General features: G+C 38.5%; 2 protein-coding genes across 2 annotated transcripts; one reads left to right on the top strand and one right to left on the bottom strand.

Moving 5' to 3' along the window:
• Positions 1 to 278: 278 nt before the first annotated feature.
• On the bottom strand, positions 279 to 9,425 carry LOC135084866 (perilipin-4-like). The gene is made up of 2 exons (XM_063979604.1): positions 9,371 to 9,425; positions 279 to 1,034 (listed from the first exon to the last, which is right to left on the bottom strand). Exons 1-2 carry the CDS (start codon positions 9,383 to 9,385, stop codon positions 384 to 386), a joined length of 666 nt encoding a protein of 221 aa, XP_063835674.1. The 5' UTR covers positions 9,386 to 9,425; the 3' UTR covers positions 279 to 383.
• Positions 9,426 to 16,982: 7,557 nt separating this feature from the next.
• On the top strand, positions 16,983 to 19,817 carry LOC135084844 (perilipin-4-like). The gene is made up of 2 exons (XM_063979581.1): positions 16,983 to 17,082; positions 18,765 to 19,817. Exons 1-2 carry the CDS (start codon positions 17,068 to 17,070, stop codon positions 19,710 to 19,712), a joined length of 963 nt encoding a protein of 320 aa, XP_063835651.1. The 5' UTR covers positions 16,983 to 17,067; the 3' UTR covers positions 19,713 to 19,817.
• Positions 19,818 to 21,799: the final 1,982 nt, after the last annotated feature.

Below are 21,799 nucleotides of genomic sequence, written 5' to 3'. Positions count from 1 at the left end.
TTCGATTCCCGGGGGTGGCAAGCAAATTTTTGGAAATCTTTGAATGCAGTTCTATTTCTGTTCAAAAATAAAGGAATGTTTTCTTTGAGAATTTTTTTCTATCTAAAATATTAAGAGTACTTTCCCTCCAGGTGGCATTACAAAATTCCACCATGTATATAGATGATCAGGTACTCATAATGGGATGGTAGGTACTTTCGATGTCAGACCTCCCAACATCGAAGCGCCTGGTACACTCGAAGTCATGGAGGTGATAGAAATAGAAATAGAAATAGAAATAGAAATAGAAAAACCTTTATTTGACACGAAAACACAAATGAAAATGAACAATAAAAGAAGAGAAAAACAAAAAAAAGAAACATTAAACACACAATATTACATTATCAGCCAATATAGGAGCCAAATGCTGGGGCGATGCCGGATGGGCTGTCCAATCCGGTATCCGGCTGTCCTTCCTTGGTGCCGGACCCAGCGCTGATGCCGTTCGACAACGCGGAGTCAGAGGCTGGGGCGATGCCGGATGGGCTGTCCAATCCGGTATCCGGCTGTCCTTCCTTGGTGCCGGACCCAGCGCTGATGCCGTTCGACAACGCGGAGTCAGAGGCTGGGGCGATGCCGGATGGGCTGTCCAATCCGGTATCCGGCTGTCCTTCCTTGGTGCCGGACCCAGCGCTGATGCCGTTCGACAACGCGGCGCCAGAGGCGGGGGCGATGCCGGATGGGCTGTCCAATCCGGTATCCGGCTGTCCTTCCTTGGTGCCGGACCCAGCGCTAATGCCGTTCGACAACGCGGCGCCAGAGGCGGGGGCGATGCCGGATGGGCTGTCCAATCCGGTATCCGGCTGTCCTGCCTTGGTGCCGGACCCAGCGCTGATGCCGTTCGACAACGCGGAGTCAGAGGCTGGGGCGATGCCGGATGGGCTGTCCAATCCGGTATCCGGCTGTCCTGCCTTGGTGCCGGACCCAGCGCTGATGCCGTCCAAACTGATCTGTGGGCGCGCCGCGGCCACCGCGAGCACAGCGAGGAAGCAGACCTGAAATGACGACATTGTCACCATCATGTCCAATAACTCCACTGCAGCACAGCACACGCTGCAGAAACTAGTACGTACGTACGAGTACTTCCTGCATCACGACCCCATACTGAGACCTTTTTTGTGCCGTAATATTGCATCAATTTAAGTTGTTTTTTTTTTTCAATTTCATCATAATTATCATTATCACTTCAGCCACAGGACGTCCAAAGCCTAGCTGAACATAGGCCTCCCCCAATGACTTCCCCATCGCACGGTTGGTAGCGTCCTGCATCCAACGCCTTCCTGCTACCTTTATCAGGTTTTTTTTTTCAATTTGCCCGAGGCAAATGGAGAATTTGGCGTACCTACACTCCCCACGCTGGTCATACGGTGATGACTTGTAAATTCGGCCTGATGATTTTACTGGAGGCTAGTCATGTAGTTGCGGCAGATTTGAGCTATTCTTCCGTGGATGTAAGAGGCAACTAACGGAGGATATTTTTTTTAATCCACAACGAGGAAGTTCTTAGCCTGCATCTCACTCAGGCCGAAGCTAAGGTGGAAGCGAGCTTCACCCCGAATACTCAACCACAGAGGGACTGGCTATCCTAGTTACCTCTATAATAACTGCCGGAACACAACAATGCTGTTAACGTTGTTGTTATAGCGAGAGACTTAGGTAATATTAGCCAGGCGGACTTAGAACAGAAAAAAATCCGCCCTCACTAGAATCGAAGCCGGGACCTTGGTCTTGCATCAAAGACAGTGACAGGACAGTGCAGTGAAGGCAATGAACTGATGATGATGACCGAACTGACGACGATGACACTGACATTCATATCGCGTTACATAATTCAAATGATTAAAATAACTAATTTCATAATAAATAAATAGGCTCAAAGTTGCACAGCGTACTTTGGAGAGGGTTATGCTCGGTGTTTCTTTACGAGATCGAATCAGAAATGAGGAGAAAATTTTAGAATAGAATAGAATAGAATAGAATAGAATAGAATAGAATAGAATAGAATAGAATAGAATAGAATAGAATAGAATAGAATAGAATAGAATAGAATAGAATAGAATAGAATAGAATAGAATAGAATAGAATAGAATAGAATAGAATAGAATAGAATAGAATAGAATAGAATAGAATAGAATAGAATAGAATAGAATAGAATAGAATAGAATAGAATAGAATAGAATAGAATAGAATAGAATAGAATAGAATAGAATAGAATAGAATAGAATAGAATAGAATAGAATAGAATAGAATAGAATAGAATAGAATAGAATAGAATAGAATAGAATAGAATAGAATAGAATAGAATAGAATAGAATAGAATAGAATAGAATAGAATAGAATAGAATAGAATAGAATAGAATAGAATAGAATAGAATAGAATAGAATAGAATAGAATAGAATTTCTTTATTGCGGTAAATGTGGTACAAAGTAGTGATAAACAATGAATGTCCGTTTCACACATCTAACCAACGACAATTGGCATGCAACATACAGTGAAACAGAAAGCACACAATTATGTCAAAATAAATAAGTCTCTAAGACTATAAAAATTCAACTAAAATAATTAATTAATTAACAATAATGATATACATTCAATAATAATAAACAAAATACATTTGGATTAAAAAAAAATAGAAAAATAGTGTGAATTTCTTTAAAATTTGCAACTAATAAATTCATTTATGCTATAAAAACATTTGTCGCTTAACAATTTATAAAGATGATATTTAAATTGCTTAGTGCGTAAGTACTTCATTGCGTCCGGAAGTTTATTGTACAGTTCGATGGGTGCCTGGAATAAAGCCGCAATAGCCATAGCAGCAGTTTTCCGATTAAGTGATTTTAGTAAACTGCGGGTCCCAATACACCTTTTGAATTTTTTTCACAATTTTATCTTTGAAACTGCCTGATTTAACAAAAGCACTATGGATATTGAATCGTTATTCCCTCAGATCATAGAACCCTTTCTATGATCTGAGGTTATTCCCCATTCATAATTTAGAATTTGTTTACCGGCATAATCGTGCCATATACAATGTTAAAACTTTTATTTCAATCTTCTACAAGAAAACGTTTATTACTGTACCTTCAGATCAGCGCCCGAGGTTGCAATACACTATTGCTGTTTGATTAATTGAACACTTTTTACCGGAATAAAACCACAATGGACTCTTACGGAACCGACTTTCAATGTATGAAGCGGCAATATGTATTTCTACCTTTTTAAGGTATATTCTAAGCACTATAACCTTATGCACATTAAATGTTACTCCAGAAAAAATAACGCATCGTTTGATATACCTAGGTACAAACCGTTTTGATACGCCTCGTAGTTTAGAATTATTCAATAATTGGCACTAAATCTCTTCTCCTGTAAAATTGTGTTTTGTCGATTGTGGCTTTATTCCCGGCACCCATCGAAGTAACGGCCATTGCGGCTTTGTTCCCCGAAACAAACTATGAGTACCAAGTCACAATAAACATTACCTACTTGTACAATTTAACAACAATTAAATACTTCATGGTGTTCTTCTATGCAATAAAAATATGTTGATTGATTTACATTAAGCAATGCTGTGTACCTACCTGACAACTGCTGGAAAACAGTAATGCTGTCAACATTATTGTTATGGTGACAGACTTAGGAAGAGAAGAAGGAGGGATATTTGGTTTATGTTCATTAAAACTTATTTATAATAAGTTTCGGCATTTGGAGGTAGGAAGCCATAGTTCCTCTGTAGTTGAAGTTTCCTTCTACCTTGAGCCTGATCACAGTTTCTACCAGGTGTGATGAAGGGCAAAAGCTTCCTTGTTGAGAATAAAAACATGTTCTGTTCAGTTATTGTCTCTAAATCTGTTCTACGTAATATAAACTTAGAAGATTGCCCATATTAATTCACTTTAAGAAAGTCAAAAACATTTAGCGACTTACCACTTTAGTGGAGCGATTACAAAAAATAGTGGCCTATTAAGTACATGTTTTTTTTGTATTATTATGAATGTCCAGAAAACTGCGCAGTTTTTAAAATTATTTTAGACCTATGAAAGTTCTTATTTTTTATTATTTAAACATTTAAGTTGAAATTTTGAGAATGTTCTGCTAAAAGAGTATTTTTTATGTTTCTAGCAAAAATTTTGAATCTTGCATCAAAGATAGGAAGGTGAATATTTGTTTCAAACATCTGCAATTAATAGCGATATTGTCAAAATAAAGAAATCTGAGATAAGTCAACCCGAAAAAAAGATAAGTGTTTTTAAAGCCTACTAGGACATGAAATTGAAAAAATGTTACAAAATTAATGATAACTTCTAAACTACGAAAAAGCCGCGGGCAAAAGCGTGTAATATTATAATATTGTCATTATGTACTAATGAATTCCACTACTTTATATAAACATATTAACGAAACACTCTAGATATTCAACTTTGTACTCATTTCGATACGGACCATATGAACATACAATGTACACAGCATTCACCAGTACATTTTCCAAGTCGATAATTAAATTCAAGCAAACCGCTATTACTGTATTCGCCATACATCCTTCAGATCAGCGTACAACGCTGCAATAAACTATTGCTGTATGATTAATTTCGCACTTTTTACCGGAATAAAACCACAATGTACTCTTACGGAACCGACTGTAGATGTGAAGCGGCAATATGTATTTCTACCTTTTTTAAGGTATATTCTAAGCACTATAACCTTATGCACATTATATTATGTTACTCCAGAAAAAATAACGCATCGTTTGATATACAAACCATTTGGATACGTTATTATTCAACACTAAATCTCTTCTCCTGTAAAATTGTGTTTTGTCGATTGTGGCTTTATTCCCGGCACCCATCGAGTTTTACAGACATAAAGTAGCAATTTCTCTGAAAATTCGTCGTTGAACAAGACGGTACCACCAAACGATTAGGATACCGTGTAAAAAATGTACAAATCTCTCGTTTCGTTTGAAAAGAATTAATATTGTTTTTAGTAAATATACATATTTCAAAAATATACATTGATGGTAATGTCAGCAAATTAAGTTTTTTAAATATTGGTCGACATCAATCCATTGGCCCAGCACCACAAATAGCTCTCAGACACTTTTTTTGAATTAAAAAGGCACGAACTAATTTTTAAGTAAACGAACTAATTTCGCTGACATAGCCAGGCGAATTAGCGAGCTGAAGTGGCAATGGGCAGGGCACGAACGCAGAACTGACGGCCAATGGGGCAGCAAGGTTCTGGAGTAGAGGCCACGTAGGGAAAAGCGCAGTGTAGGACGTCCACCCATAAGGTGGACCGACGACCTCATAAAGGTAGCAAGAAAGCGCTGGATGCAGGCCGCTACCAACCGGCCTTTGTGGAAATCATTGGGAGAGACCTATGTTCAGCAGTGGGCGTCCTGTGGCTGAAATGATGATGATGATAATAAAATTATTCTTCACTCTGCGAGCCAACGAGCACCATTATGTATTGAGCCCAGTTCTCCAGACAAAAATAGTTAGTGTAGGTTAAGGTGGGGCACAATGTTACACGGGGCACAATGTTACAATGCACATTTCTCCGTCCCTTTCTATTAATTGTATGATGTTGGTATACATACACGTATGTCAAGCTCATAAGCCGCCATATTTGAACCGTTGTTCCTGTCACAGTTAGTGCCGCGCTTGAAAATTAACAAACAAAAATTGTTTTTATGTTATTAAACGTCGAAAAAACCGTTTCAAAGTTTTTAATTTTTTGCCGGACGTGTTGTATTCAGGTCAATGTTGATATTTTTCTTTATTTTTATGTTTATTTAGCTATACAGGGTGACTGGAACTCAACCCGCCATAGCTAATACGCGTATAGAGGAGGTCATTTGCTAATTATTGAACCTTACTTTCTATGACTAAAGTTTTATAGTTTAGGAGATAAATGTCAATTTTTATACTTTTTTGAGATTTTTCCGAAATTTGACCTAAAAACTGCTTAATTTATTTTTCTCGCATGATTTTAACCGATTTTTTTATTTGATACTAATATCGAATAAACCTTTAGTCAAATAAAATAAATTTCAGATCTAGATAATGATTCAATAACCAGTTACGAGCCGCCAAAGTTCAACAAAAGTACAAACCACGATAAAAAATTCAAGTTCGAATTCGATTTAAAAAAAAACTAATGGTGATAATGGATTGCCAATGATCTTAAAACTATCTCTACCTTCTCTCCTTTCCAATGATATATCACACGTAGTAATTAGATATTGAAATTTATTAAAAATTCAAAGTTTATGGAAGAAGATGGAGTAATAATACGAAAATTATCCATACAAAGTTTCTTCAAACATCTCAAATTTTCTGCTATAATCCTTTTCATAACTATTTTTGTGTGTTTTTTGAAAAATGAATTTAAAAATAATAATCACATTACGAAGAAAAGAGTTTAAAAAATTCAAAATCAACTTTGTATGGATAATTTTTGTATTATTACTCCATTTTCTTCCATAAACTTTGAATTTTTGACAAATTCAATATCTAATTACAACGTGTGATATATCATTGGAAAGAAGAGAAGCTAGAGATATTTTTAAGATTATTGGCAATCCATTATCACCATTAATTATTGTTTCAATCGAATTCGAAGTAGAATTTTTTATCGTGGTTTGTACTTTTGTTAGACTTTGGCGGCTCGTAACTAGCTATTCAATCATTAACTGGATCAGAAATTTATTTTATTTGAATAAAGACATATTCGATATTAATATCAAATAAAAAAAACTGTTGAAATCTCGCGAGAAAAAAAATTGAAGCAGTTTTTAGGTCAAATTTCGGAAAAATCTGAAAAAAGTATAAAAATTGACATATCTCCTAAACTATAAAACTTTAGCCATAGAAAGTAAGGTTCAATAATTATTGCTAATTATAATTAGCAAATGACCTCCTCTATACGCGTATTAGCTATGGCGGGTTCAGTTCCAGTCACCCTGTATATTACCGTTGAATTGTTTGTTGTAAACATACCTTAAAATATTAATTCGAATTTTTCAATTTGGTTTGCCTCTCTGGGGCACTGTGTTACGGGGCACTGTGTGACACTGTAAAAGTCAGCCCCAATTACAAAATGTTTTTGTACCATTTCAAGGTATTAAAAGAAAATGGTGCGGAATCGTAAGAGGAAGACAGATTATGGTCTTCACAGTGAAAAAGATAATTATGGCAGAAGCGATTTTGATGGTTGATAGCATTATTTTTTTAAATTACTGCCAGATATTGAGGTTACGACGACGACGTTAGCTACTTACGTCGAAATGGCAAAATTGTCAATCGTCTCTATTTTCCACTTGAACCGAACCTATTATTTTGTTGTAACATTGCGCCCCTTACCCTGTAACAGACTACCCCAGATACGGGGCTCAGTGTTAAAATCGACTGATTTATTTAAAGTACAATTTAAATTTAGTAGTTCCTAATAATGTTAATGTTTGAGCTATTTCAATTAAAGAGGGATTGTTAAAGTTTATTTTCATACCAAAAAGTAGCCGATTGAAACAATATTTTTGTCATTATACTTATGTTTTCGTCCTCGAGATTGGCATAAAACTTTGTAGTATCGCCCAGGATCCGCCACTTGTGCACACGTTTGAGAGGGTATCACTTTTTTTTTTTTTTTTTGTTGGTAGTTCAAAACTTATTTGACACGGACCATTACGACCGACCTTCATTACTGAGAAGAAGAATTCCACCCTCTTCTCTAAATATAATGATGGCTTCACTGTGTGAAAATTCATTGCGTCAATATGATTCCTGTATTAAGAAGTGGTTTAATTATTGTAATCATAATAATATTGATTTATTTGAGATATCTATTCCAAACGTAATATTGTTTTTAACACAGCTATTTAACGACGGTGCTCAGTTCGGAACTCTAAATAGTTGCAGATCTGCATTATCACTCATTTCAGGAAATCAAATAGGTAATGATGATCGCGTTAAGCGCTTTTTTAAAGGCGTTTATAGATTACGGCCGGCATTGCCCAAATATAATAATACATGGGATACATCTATAGTGTTAAATTTTCTTAGTACTTGGTATCCAAATACTGAAATAACATTCGAAAACCTGACTAAAAAATTAATTACATTGTTGGCATTAGTTACAGCACATAGAATGCAGACTCTCTCCAAGATTAATATTTTTAATATTGAGAAACACGTTGGTAACATTGTAATTAAAATTCCAGAATTTATCAAGACGTCTCGAAACGGTTCGCTCCAGCCAACCCTTACATTGCCTTATTTTAACCAGAACCCAGCTTTATGTCCTTGCAAAACCTTAACTGATTACATAGAACGGTCTAAAAATCTTCGCGACAATCAGAGCAAACTTTTCATCAGTTTTAGAAAACCTTACTGCGCGGTAGGTCCACAAACGCTAAGCCGATGGACTAAGTCTGTGTTAGAACAATGCGGCATAGATGTCTCAATTTTTACGGCTCACAGTACGCGGCATGCTGCCACGTCAAAGGCTCGTAAGCTTGGGGTTAATTTAGATCTCATAAGAAATACTGCTGGGTGGTCTGGCAGCTCACAAGTCTTTGGGAGATTCTATAATAGAGTCACGGTAGACAATGACCCAAGTGATAATAATGAATTTGGTATAATGATTTTGTCCAGTTCAGTTAATGATGAGACCATTAATTAAAATTATACAATGTATTACATTATAATTATTTCTACATGATTTTTTAATCAATTATTTACAAATGATGTTTTTCAATACATGTTTTTGGTTTACTGTGATATTTTTATTCATCTTGGCTTGAATAAAGTCTTTATTATAATCTTCATAAATTTGCCTGTTAATAATGTGTTTAACTCCTCTCAATATCTACAAAGTTTTATGCCAATCTCGAGGACGAAAACATAAGTATAATTAATGATTAAACGAACTTACCTGTACGTGAAGTTCTATTATAATTATACGATTGTTTTCGTCCGAAGAGATTGGCATCCCTCCCATCCTCCCGCAAATTTATGTAGTTATTATGTCTATGCTCTAAACGTAATGAAGGTCGGTCGTAATGGTCCGTGTCAAATAAGTTTTGAACTACCAACAAAAAAAAAAAAAAAAAAGTGATACCCTCTCAAACGTGTGCACAAGTGGCGGATCCTGGGCGATACTACAAAGTTTTATGCCAATCTCTTCGGACGAAAACAATCGTATAATTATGATAGAACTTCACGTACAGGTAAGTTCGTTTAATCATTAATTATAGTCCCGTATATTTTTTTTGTAACACTGTGCCCCATCTTACCCTACTTATTAATAAAATTATAAAAACTTACCAATACGAATTTCATGATGAATCCGGAAGTCGTGTGTGGAATTAATGTCTCGATGAGAAATATTCGCTTAAATACCTCAAATACAATAGCTGTATTTAATTACACGAAAAGCAAACGCATCTGTGCACATAAGCCAGGGCTAAGATGCTATCAGCAAAAAATAAAATTACGAGTAAAATAATTTAAACAATAATTGTTATATTCTAGAAGTTCTTTAAGTACCTACGTCCAGTCAATATCGATTTTTTCATACATTATGCTGTTAGGGTCCTTGAGAGAAGTAAGTATACACCCAAGGTTGCAATCCTGAGAGTTACTTAATCGCAATTTTAAAGGAATTCTACGTTTTCATATAACTTTTTTGCCAAATCAATTGTCAAGGAACACATGAAACCACTATTACAAGTTTTATTCAAATGGACGTTCCTTTGCCTTTTTATAAGCTTAAGAAGTTGGAGCGCTAACCTTACGGTGAGAGCAACCTTTGCACGCCGCACGGCTGTTTTTGGCTCTCTGAGAGTTTGAAGCTTCGTATTACTCTCATTTTTGGCGCTACAATGTTGGTACTTGGTTATTTGAGCTAGAAAAAAACTTACGAACTTACGTAGGTACTATCACGAACTTGTAGCCGTTTACTTCCTTCCTGATGATTTTTGTCATAGAATGATCGATTTTAACAATATCTGAAACAAAACGGCAGCAAAATGTTCGGTAGTAATGTACCTACCTACATCATTTTCAAAGAGCCATATTGGTCCTTTATAAGGTTTATAGAGCTACGGTTGGGCTTAGAATGTTACAATTTTAATGGACTTTAGTGGACTCTTTGCCCAAAAATGTATACTTAGTTTGTGAGAATTAAGTAACAGATTTGCCAGTTTTTCGAGCACCATATGGTACTTAACATTATTTAAGTAAGTAGCACAGGGTTTTCAGGATTGCAACCTTGGGTGTATAGGTACTTACTTCTCTCAAGGACCCCTAACAGCATAATGTATGAAAAAATCGATATTGACTGGACGTACTTAAAGAACTTCTAGAATATAACAATTTAAAATTGAAAAAAAAAAAATCAAAAATCAATGGCAGACATCCGTTGAAGATCTATGGGTAAGCATAAAATTCAAAATTTTTGTTCTAAATCTTTGCACTGTGTACTTACCTGAGTCAAGAGGATTTTTCGGAATTCATTGATAACTGTGAACATATCGTTCTTCCTTCTTCTGGAACTGAGACCCTAATAGTTGGTGATTTTAACATCCCGGCCATTGATTGGACCGACACGGCTTCTTCTTCTATATTTTTATCGAATGGGAAAATCTCAATTCTGCAAGAGTTTCTCTTAAGAACTGGCATGAATCAGCGCAACCTCGTAAAAAACGTTAACAATAGAATCTTGGATCTTGTTCTGAGCCAGCCACACATCTCTTGCGATATTACCGAGTCGCAGACCATCATCAATCATCGAATCAGATCGACAAGTGACTGCGTAGCCTTACAAAACGACCTTGAACGACTTTTCCGATGGTGCCTAAGAAACAACATGTCCCTAAATGTCTCTAAGTGTAACTTGATTTCGTTTACCAAAAATAAACGCCTTATAGATAACACTTATGTTATAAACAACGAGCCACTCTCTCGTAATGATGTGGTCAGGGATCTCGGGGTTATTCTGGACAGTAAGCTAACATTTACCAAGCACTATGACCATATAGGTAGTATCTAAAGCTAATAAAATAATGGGATTCATTTTTAGGACCATTAATAAACCTTTTAGACAGTCAACAAGCATACTAACACTATTCTACGCCTTGGTCAGAAGTGTTTTGGAATACTGCTCGGTGGTGTGGTCACCGTTTTATGATGTCCACATAGATAGAATAGAGGCTGTGCAGAGACGTTTCCTGCGTTGTCTGAGTGCAAAATTCGGTCTGAGGCGTAGGCTGGGTACCTACGAGTCCAGACTCGACGTTTTTAGGGTGAGCACCCTTCAATCTAGGAGAGGCATTGCTGGCATGGCTACGCTCTATAAAATCTTGAATTTCGAATGTGACTGCAGTGAACTGTAGAGCCATTTTTCACTTAAAATAGGTGGTAGTAAAAGAACGCAAAAACTTTTTTCCTTGCCAAAATGTCAGAATAATGTAACGTACAACAGTCCAGTGTTCCGAATGTGTAGAGCTTACAATGAAATTAGCAAGGATCTAGATGTTTTCTCACTTTCTCGTGCATCTTTTCTTAAATGAGGATCAGTACTGTTGTAGAAAATTCAATAAAACTAGTATCTACGTTAATCTTTAAGACATAAGAAAGATATATCTTTTTGAATTATCCAAATCGGACCATTACTTACGAAGATATTAAGTACTAAACATAGGCCGTTTTTGCCGCTAAAAGTCAACGTACGCAGGGCCGCGTGACGTCACTATATCCGAATCGAGCGCAGCCGGCGTACTATTGGGATGGAAAATATTTTTTTCCAGCTAAACTATCAGTTTTAGAAAAAAACTTTTAATAATATTTATTCATCAAAATAAAGTAACCTATCGATCAGTAATTTTTAAAAATAAAAATTGTGAAAAATAAGTATCGCTATGTCCAAAAACCACATTTTCATAGGATTCGATGCAATGCGGAGACGCGGTTGGGGTGAGTGTAACTTAATGATTGTTTGTATTGAACATAATAATACATAATATGATGCTAATACCCAGTTTCTGGCCTGGGGGGAGGGGGGGAGAAGTTATACCCAGCTTATAGCCTGGGGGGAGGGGCAAGCCTTACCCAGCTTCTGGCCTTGGTGGGAGGGGGGGGAGAGGCAAGTCATACCCAGTTTCTGGCCTGGGGGGGGGGGGGGGGGTGTAAGTCATACCCAGCTTCCGGCCAAGGAGGAGTCATACCTAGCTTATGCTTATGAACTGGGGGAAGGGGCTAGCCTTACCCAGCTTCTGGCCTGGGTGAGGGGGGGGGGGGGGTCAAGTCATAATCAGTTTATATGGGCTGGGGGGAGGGGCTAGCCTTACCCAGCTTCTGGCCTGGGGGGAGGGGGGGGGTATGTAATACCCAGCTTCTGGCCGAGGGGGAGTCATACCCAGCTTATGCTTATGAGCTCGGGGGAGGGGCTAGCCTTACCCAGCTTCTGGCCTGGGGGGAGGGGGAGGGGTCAAGTCATACCCAGTTTCGGGCCTGGGGGGGGGGGGGTAAATAATACCCAACTTCTGGCCGAGGGGGAAGTCATGCCCAGCTTATGACCTGGGGAAAGGAGGGGGGCGGGGGAGTCATACCCAGCTTCTAGGCTAAGATTAAATAGATTTCCAAGAGGGAGCAGCTGTCCTTTCCTGCAGCAGCTGGCCCACCCATGGGAACGGCGAATAGATAGGTAGGTACGTAGGTTTAACTCAGAAAAACTAAATAACAGGTAGGTATTACGTGTACATCGAAATGATCTTCATAGCAATGTCTTGTAGCCTAGGCAGAGTGTATCTGCCTCAGCTATACCTTATTGTTAGAAGTAAATAAATTAATACTTATACATTTTTATATTTTACTTGGAAGAAGATATGACTCTAACAACACTTATGAACACTTTATTTGTATAAATCGCCAAATATACCACCGCGGAGACCCCAATCGCGTCTCTGCGTTCCATTGAATCGTATGAGCGTATGGATTTTTTGCGTTATTTTTCACAATTTCTATTTTTAAAAATTACCTATCGATAGCTTACTTTATTCTGATGAATAAATGTCATTACAAGTTTTTCTCTAAAACTGATAGTTTGGCTAGAAAAAAATATTTTCTATCCACGCAGTACGCCGGCAGCGTTTGGATCGGTACCTCTAGTAGGAAAAACTTTCGAGTTCGTTTCGTTGCGTATTCAAAGTGTCATCGAAAAATTTTGTATGAAAAATTAAACAGCGCCCCCTAGGGCGGCTATAATATAGGGGGCGCTGTTTAATTTTTCATACAAAATTTTTCGATGACACTTTGAATACGCAACGAAACGAACTCGAAAGTTTTTCCAACTAGAGGTACGGATATAGTGACGTTATCGTCCCCGCGCCGGGCGGGCAGTGAACTTTTTTAGTAATTTGGCCATAACTTCGTCAATTTTTGTCGTAGGACAAAAATTTTTGGACTGTGTATTAAGGATTTCTTAGCCCTATAAATCTGCATTCACAGCTAAAAATCGAAATGATCCTCATTGTGTAGGTGCAAATTGTAAATTAACACGCATGTATTTATTAGAATTACTGTATCACTTAAATCAAAGCTAGACTAAAACGAATGTTGTGTTCAGCTACAATCGGAGTGCAAATTAATTGTTAATCTTTGTTCAATGTACTTTATTTTTAAGCCATGATTTGCAATCTGTTGCTGTACCTTAATAAATAAATAAATAAATAAATTATTGTTCAAATTATTTTACTCGTAATTACCTATATAGGGTCCTTCTAAATCAGCTACGTTCCGTTTAATGGGAGCATGTATACGTCACACTGAATACGTTTCCAAAGTTTGAGCCAAAAATTCAGGCTAGTTTCCGAGATAATTAAGAAAACAACTTCATTTCTTATCAACCCAATATAACACCCTGTTCAGCTGATTCACTACTACACTGACAAAAATCCGCACGCACACGAGCTTACGTAATGGCCGCCATTGCGCTTGTGCTGCCGTTGGGCCACTGGCCGCGAACACAAGAGTGCCGCCGGACGACGGACCGGCGGGCAGCGCCACTCAAGCTATTCTAGGGCTACTACTAGTTATTTAAGGAATTAAATTAAGCAGAAAATTAAAGTTTATTTATTTTTGGTAACATAAAAAAATCTTATGTGGTAAGTACTTATTTAGTGGCCTTAATGGAATGATGTTTATTCAAAAGTTCGTTAAAATACCTTTGCGCTTGCAAAAATCTTTTATTTCAAACGTAGCAACGAAACGAAGCAAAAAAGTTAGTTGCCGAAATCAATGACTTATTTTTATGCCATACACAAATGGGATAGTTACCATGACTATGAAATTTAGAATTACGGTTATTATTACGATAAAGCAGGCACATTTTTCATGTTAATTTTAATCGCTTAATATCCCCTTAGCAAATTAAAAATGTGATTCGTAATTGACTCGATTATAGCAGAAACTAAACGCTATCGAATTATCTACCTGTGATTATCGGCAGTCTTTAGTATTCCGAAGTAAATAATTGTTCCCAACTATCAATTTTAAACTGAAATAATAATCATTAAAATCATCGTAGAAACAAAAAAAAAATTATAAAAGTAAATAATGATAGTTTTATTATTGTTAAGATTAGAAAGAATTTTGGAGTTGACATCCTTATTTATGCGTGGCGGAGTCGGTGGTATCAAAGACAGCCGTCCCTCACAATAGCCGACCGCGCTAGTGTTGTAAGAACCTCGAGTCTTTAAAGTCTTTATTTCGAGACTTGAGTTTATTTTTAAGACTAGGACTCGTTAGTCACATGAATAAGGGAATAATTGAGTCTTCCGAGTTCTTTCGAGTATTTTAAGTTCTTTGAGCTAGACTAAATTATGACATGAGTTGGTGTATACTAATAGGCAATAATGAGTGATTTCATATCATCATCCGTATGTTATATCCTAATTGAAAATAAAATAAATCGCACAATACAAATGTAATATCAATAAAATTGCATTAAACGCAAATAATCGAATCAGAAGTATCCATCTAAAGACTGACGATTTTCGTAATCAAAAAGTTAAAACGGTCCAATAAAATAATAAACACACAGTCTTAATTCATTGCTATTTTATTTTCTTCAAACTTTTAATAAGTAAGATTCCAAGACTCGAGTGTCGTATCGTACAACACTAGCCGGCGCAGCAAACGAACTTGCCGCCGCCTTTAGACACGTGCCGCCGGCCGCCGGCTAGCGCAATGTACACTCACCAAAATAAAATTAAGAAATGCAACAAACTTTTTTTTACTATTCAAATTAAAATTGTGTTTATTGTTAAATCACAGGTACATAAGATAGGTCATAAATAAAAACCAAGTTGGAACGGAAATGATTCGGAAATTTTATTTAACTAATTAGGTACCTACCTACCTCATCTACTTTTCTATTGTAATAGAAATGATGACATTAACGATTAATTTAAGAATGGACTTTGATTTAGGATAAATGGAATATCAATACAAACAAATTGAAGAGTTTTATTTGCTTCAATAGCCTAATAATGTTTCTAAATAATTGACTAGGCCATTGAATTACCTTCACAAAACAATAAGTTTGATTAATTTTTAATTATTATCTGTTATAGGATATTTTACCATGAAATACTCAACACCGTAATTTAGATTCGAATCAATTGAAATCGAAAGCAAGCAGATAAAATAATAAACAAATAAGTTTCTTTTTTGTCGACTGTACGCTTATGCCAACTTTTCGGCTCTTGCTTTGGCGGCGTCGGCGTCTTTGTGTCAACAAAAGGCGTGCGGCTTGTTTGTCGGCATTTGTCGGCGCGTGCGCTTTGATTTAATTCAGTGTTTGCAGAGGCGGCGTAAGGCGTAGGCGACGTGGGCCACCGCCTACGGCCTCGCGGTACAAGGGGCCTCGCGCATCAAAAATTTTGAAAAAATGTATACAAGGTGGAGATGACAATATCACAATACGAACATTGACTATTAAATATAAATTCTTGATAGCTAAACAATGTAGTTAAAAATAAAAATATATTTTTTTCCAAACAAATTCAGCCATAATCAGACACAAAATTAAGCAACAACACGGTTTTAAGTGACGAACATTACTCTTTGGCGCAATATTCCTTTAAAAATAATCACTGAATCAAGAAATCAGAAACTGTCAATGTATAGACCTTTGACCCTTTTTTTTATTATTTCATAAAATCCGTCTTCAGGTCGCCACAGAACAAGGCCTCGCGAAATCTGTCTTGCCCACATCAAATTTAGGTCTTGCCCCGCCTCTGAGTGTTTGACTAGCTTTCTTGTGTGAAGGTGCGTTTTGTAGTGCTCGTGAAGTGAACTATGACGCACAGGTGCACAAATGCAAATAAATTTACTAAGACGCGCCTTAAAAATCATGGCCTTTTTTCTGGTTGATTTTTCGATGGTATCGTGAGTCCGTTTTACTGTGATTAACATAAGATAATAAGGATAGACAACGATATGAGAGTAGGCCTGCAACATTGAAGTGATAGCTCGCCCAATCAGTCGATCAGCTAATCGGCTATCAGCTGTGACGACTGCTGTGAGTTGTTATGACGTGAGTGTAAACAACAAAAAAGTGTGCAGTGGTAGTGAGCGTTGTGTGTGTTGTGTCTCGTGTTCCTGTGCAGAATGAATACACTACAGCTTTGTTGTGTGAGTAAAAAATACAGCATGTTCCATTATGTAAGACGAAATGAATTTTTATTTTTGTTAGAAAATGTAACTTTGTAAAATCATTATAAAACACATACTCAAATTTGGTGAACTTGTTCAGTGTACCGTATAGATGCCCCCATTAAAAGGAATGTAGCTAGTTTAGAAGGACCCTGTATATTTTTGGCTGATAGCATCTTAGCCCTGGTTTATGTGCACAGATGCGTTTGTTTATCGTGTAATTAAAGACAGCTATTGTACTTGAGGTATTTAAGCGAAAATTTCTCATCGAGACATTAATTCCACACACGACTTCCGGATTCATCATGAAATTCGTATTGGTAAGTTTTTATAATTTTATTAATAAGTACACTATTTTTGTCTGGAGAACTGGGCTCAATACATAATGGTGCTCGTTGGCTCGCAGAGTGAAGAATAATTTTATTATCATCATCATCATTTCAGCCACAGGACGCCCACTGCTGAACATAGGTCTCTCCCAATGATTTCCACAAAGGCCGGTTGGTAGCGGCCTGCATCCAGCGCTTTCTTGCTACTTTTATGAGGTCGTCGGTCCACCTTATGGGTGGACGTCCTACACTGCGCTTTTCCCTACGTGGCCTCTACTCCAGAACCTTGCTGCCCCATTGGCCGTCAGTCCTGCGATCGTGCCCTGCCCATTGCCACTTCAGCTCGCTAATTCGCCTGGCTATGTCAGCGAAATTAGTTCGTTTACTTAAAATTATCTCCTCATTTCTGATTCGATCTCGTAAAGAAACACCGAGCATAACCCTCTCCAAAGTACGCTGTGCAACTTTGAGCCTATTTATTTATTATGAAATTAGTTATTTTAATCATTTGAATTTTGTAACGAGATATGAATGTCAGTGTCATCGTCGTCAGTTCGGTCATCATCATCAGTTCATTGCCTTCACTGCACTGTCCTGTCACTGTCTTTGATGCAAGATCATAGCTTTAGACCCAAAGGTCCCGGCTTCGATTCTAGTGAGGGCGGATTTTTTTCTGTTCTAAGTCCGCCTGGCTAATCTTACCTAGGTCTCTCGCTATAACAACAACGTTAACAGCATTGTTGTGTTCCGGCAGTTATTATAGAGGTAACTAGGATAGCCAGTCCCTCTGTGGTTGAGTATTCGGGGTGAAGCTCGCTTCCACCTTAGCTTCGGCCTGAGTGAGATGCAGGCTAAGAACTTCCTCGTTGTGGATTAAAAAAAATATCCTCCGTTAGTTGCCTCTTACATCCACGGAAGAATAGCTCAAATCTGCCGCAACTACATGACTAGCCTCCAGTAAAATCATCAGGCCGAATTTACAAGTCATCACCGTATGACCAGCGTGGGGAGTGTAGGTACGCCAAATTCTCCATTTGCCTCGGGCAAATTGAAAAAAAAAAAACCTGATAAAGGTAGCAGGAAGGCGTTGGATGCAGGACGCTACCAACCGTGCGATGGGGAAGTCATTGGGGGAGGCCTATGTTCAGCTAGGCTTTGGACGTCCTGTGGCTGAAGTGATAATGATAATTAGCGCGTCAGGCATGTTTGCCGAAGCACATACTGATGGCTTCCATGCCATTCTTCGGAAAAGGGCAGCCTCTATGCTGAGCCGTGTGCGTGGGGGCTCCAACGACATTCTGCGCGTTGTAGCCGGCCGAGTAAACTGTCCATTTATCACGCAGTGGGTTCGGCTGCATGTGTAAAATTTAATTGATAGTTCTTTTTAATTTATTTTTATTATGTAAGACTGACTGTTTTGGCTTTTGAATATTTTTCCTTATTGTATGGACTGTATTGTGTCTGAAATAAATTTTATTGATTTGATTTGATTATAATTATGATGAAATTGAAAAAAAAAAACAACTTAAATTGATGCAATATTACGGCACAAAAAAGGTCTCAGTATGGGGTCGTGATGCAGGAAGTACTCGTACGTACGTACTAGTTTCTGCAGCGTGTGCTGTGCTGCAGTGGAGTTATTGGACATGATGGTGACAATGTCGTCATTTCAGGTCTGCTTCCTCGCTGTGCTCGCGGTGGCCGCGGCGCGCCCACAGATCAGTTTGGACGGCATCAGCGCTGGGTCCGGCACCAAGGCAGGACAGCCGGATACCGGATTGGACAGCCCATCCGGCATCGCCCCAGCCTCTGACTCCGCGTTGTCGAACGGCATCAGCGCTGGGTCCGGCACCAAGGCAGGACAGCCGGATACCGGATTGGACAGCCCATCCGGCATCGCCCCAGCCTCTGACTCCGCGTTGTCGAACGGCATCAGCGCTGGGTCCGGCACCAAGGCAGGACAGCCGGATACCGGATTGGACAGCCCATCCGGCATCGCCCCAGCCTCTGACTCCGCGTTGTCGAACGGCATCAGCGCTGGGTCCGGCACCAAGGCAGGACAGCCGGATACCGGATTGGACAGCCCATCCGGCATCGCCCCAGCCTCTGGCGCCGCGTTGTCGAACGGCATCAGCGCTGGGTCCGGCACCAAGGCAGGACAGCCGGATACCGGATTGGACAGCCCATCCGGCATCGCCCCAGCCTCTGACTCCGCGTTGTCGAACGGCATCAGCGCTGGGTCCGGCACCAAGGCAGGACAGCCGGATACCGGATTGGACAGCCCATCCGGCATCGCCCCAGCCTCTGACTCCGCGTTGTCGAACGGCATCAGCGCTGGGTCCGGCACCAAGGCAGGACAGCCGGATACCGGATTGGACAGCCCATCCGGCATCGCCCCAGCCTCTGACTCCGCGTTGTCGAACGGCATCAGCGCTGGGTCCGGCACCAAGGAAGGACAGCCGGATACCGGATTGGATAGCCCATCCGGCATCGCCCCAGCCTCTGGCGCCGCGTTGTCGAACGGCATCAGCGCTGGGTCCGGCACCAAGGAAGGACAGCCGGATACCGGATTGGACAGCCCATCCGGCATCGCCCCAGCATTTGGCTCCTATATTGGCTGATAATGTAATATTGTGTGTTTAATGTTTCTTTTTTTTGTTTTTCTCTTCTTTTATTGTTCATTTTCATTTGTGTTTTCGTGTCAAATAAAGGTTTTTCTATTTCTATTTCTATTTCTATCACCTCCATGACTTCGAGTGTACCAGGCGCTTCGATGTTGGGAGGTCTGACATCGAAAGTACCTACCATCCCATTATGAGTACCTGATCATCTATATACATGGTGGAATTTTGTAATGCCACCTGGAGGGAAAGTACTCTTAATATTTTAGATAGAAAAAAATTCTCAAAGAAAACATTCCTTTATTTTTGAACAGAAATAGAACTGCATTCAAAGATTTCCAAAAATTTGCTTGCCACCCCCGGGAATCGAACCAACTAAAATCTGTTAAAAATTACACCCTGTATTTTTTTGCCTCGATCGTTAGGGTCAAGTTTAAGGATGAAATCTCTCTAACAAACTTGATAAATCAAATGAAAGGAAATCCATAAAATCTTAAATTATTTTAATAATGTACAAAAAATTTTGTGGTATGGTAGTGAATTTTCGAAAAATTTTCGAAAATCTATGAATGCAGTTCTCTTTCTTTTCAAAAATAAAGGAATGTTTTCTTTCAGTAAAATTTTCTATCTGCAGTATTAAGAGTACTTTCCCTCCAGGTGGCATTACAAAATTCCACCCTGTATTTATATACAGTCGTGTTAGTTACTCCACTTATAACTCAAGAACGGCTGAACCGATTTAGCTGAAAATTGTCAGGGAGGTAGTTTAGAGCCAGGAGAAGGACATATGATACTTTTTATCCCGTTCGAAATTAAAAAAAAAAGTCTGCTTATTTATTGCCATTAAGGCGGAACAAAGTTCGCCGGGTCAGCTAGTCTCAAATAAAATATTGCCCATCGATGAACTATATACTAGTCTAGATTTTTAGATCCAGTTAGTATCCAACATTGCAATAATATTGTAGCATTTTATGCCGACTTGCTAATAAATACCGGATTCGATTGCAATAGGTGTTTTTATTTTAATTCCAAATCTTTATTATAATGCGCCTATTTTTTTTTTATTTAAGTAGAGTTTATGTTATGTTATCACAAGTCCTATTAATCGAAATATGTTTCGAGTACCTAAATACTGGGGGAGGCCTTATTGTAAAAGTGCTTTTAAAGCCTATTTGCAAAAAATAATGAGTTTCATGAGTTTATCCAGTAGTGGAAGTCATTTGGCTGAAACGAATGAACGAACGAAATACTGTTTGTAATAAGGATACTAAAACTTATGTAAGTAGATACCTACATAATACAAAACGCTTTCTTGAGTAAAGTAAAAGGAACTAGATAGATCGAAGGCTCCTTTGTGTCAGGTACCTACCAGTACCTACTGATGATAAATTTGTATCACATTTCCTATTCTAAAATCGAAGTGTTGAAAGGCTTGTACTAAAACGTCTCAATATCGGTGCGTCTCCAAGATCAGACTCGAAACCTCCGGTTGCAGCGAGCGGTGTTCTGGTGAAGGGCGCGGGACCGGCCGTCATGGAAATCCTCAGGGGAGGCCTTTGTCCAGCAGTGGACGTTTGGATGAAACGAACGAATGATCCAATCCAAAAGAAACGTTTACTAAATAGGTAAACTCAATGTAAATAACTGTCACAAGCTAGGTGGCAATTACACAGTAGAGGTAAGTATTTGCTATTGAAATATAGGGCCTTAGGGCGAAAGGCCGTATCATTCTCAACTATGTTTAGGTTTAAAGACTTTATTCTCATAAGAACATTATACATAGTGTTAATGTAGTTAAGGGTGATTATTGCTAAGCTAACTTTTACTTGAATGAAACGCGTGTATCTTCGATAGAATTGTATTTGCGACTGCGAAAATCTTGTTTACAATGTTTGAAGTTTGAACTCAACATACCGCCCACCAAAGGGCTGTTAGACCTTTTAAATTACTTTATATGTAAATATTAGAATGACAAAAACTCAATCAACATAATCATTACTAGTGTAGTTTGCTTTTCAACTAAATGAATTTACTTTACATTGAATTTACAATAAAGTTACGTTTATCTATTATCAAAAATAATATGA

Source organism: Ostrinia nubilalis, chromosome 27 (genome assembly GCF_963855985.1).
Source record: "Ostrinia nubilalis chromosome 27, ilOstNubi1.1, whole genome shotgun sequence".
NCBI classification, from domain to species: Eukaryota; Metazoa; Arthropoda; class Insecta; order Lepidoptera; family Crambidae; genus Ostrinia; species Ostrinia nubilalis.
The sequence above is the reverse complement of the archived record's forward strand: the minus strand, read 5'-3'. Positions and strand labels throughout refer to the sequence as shown.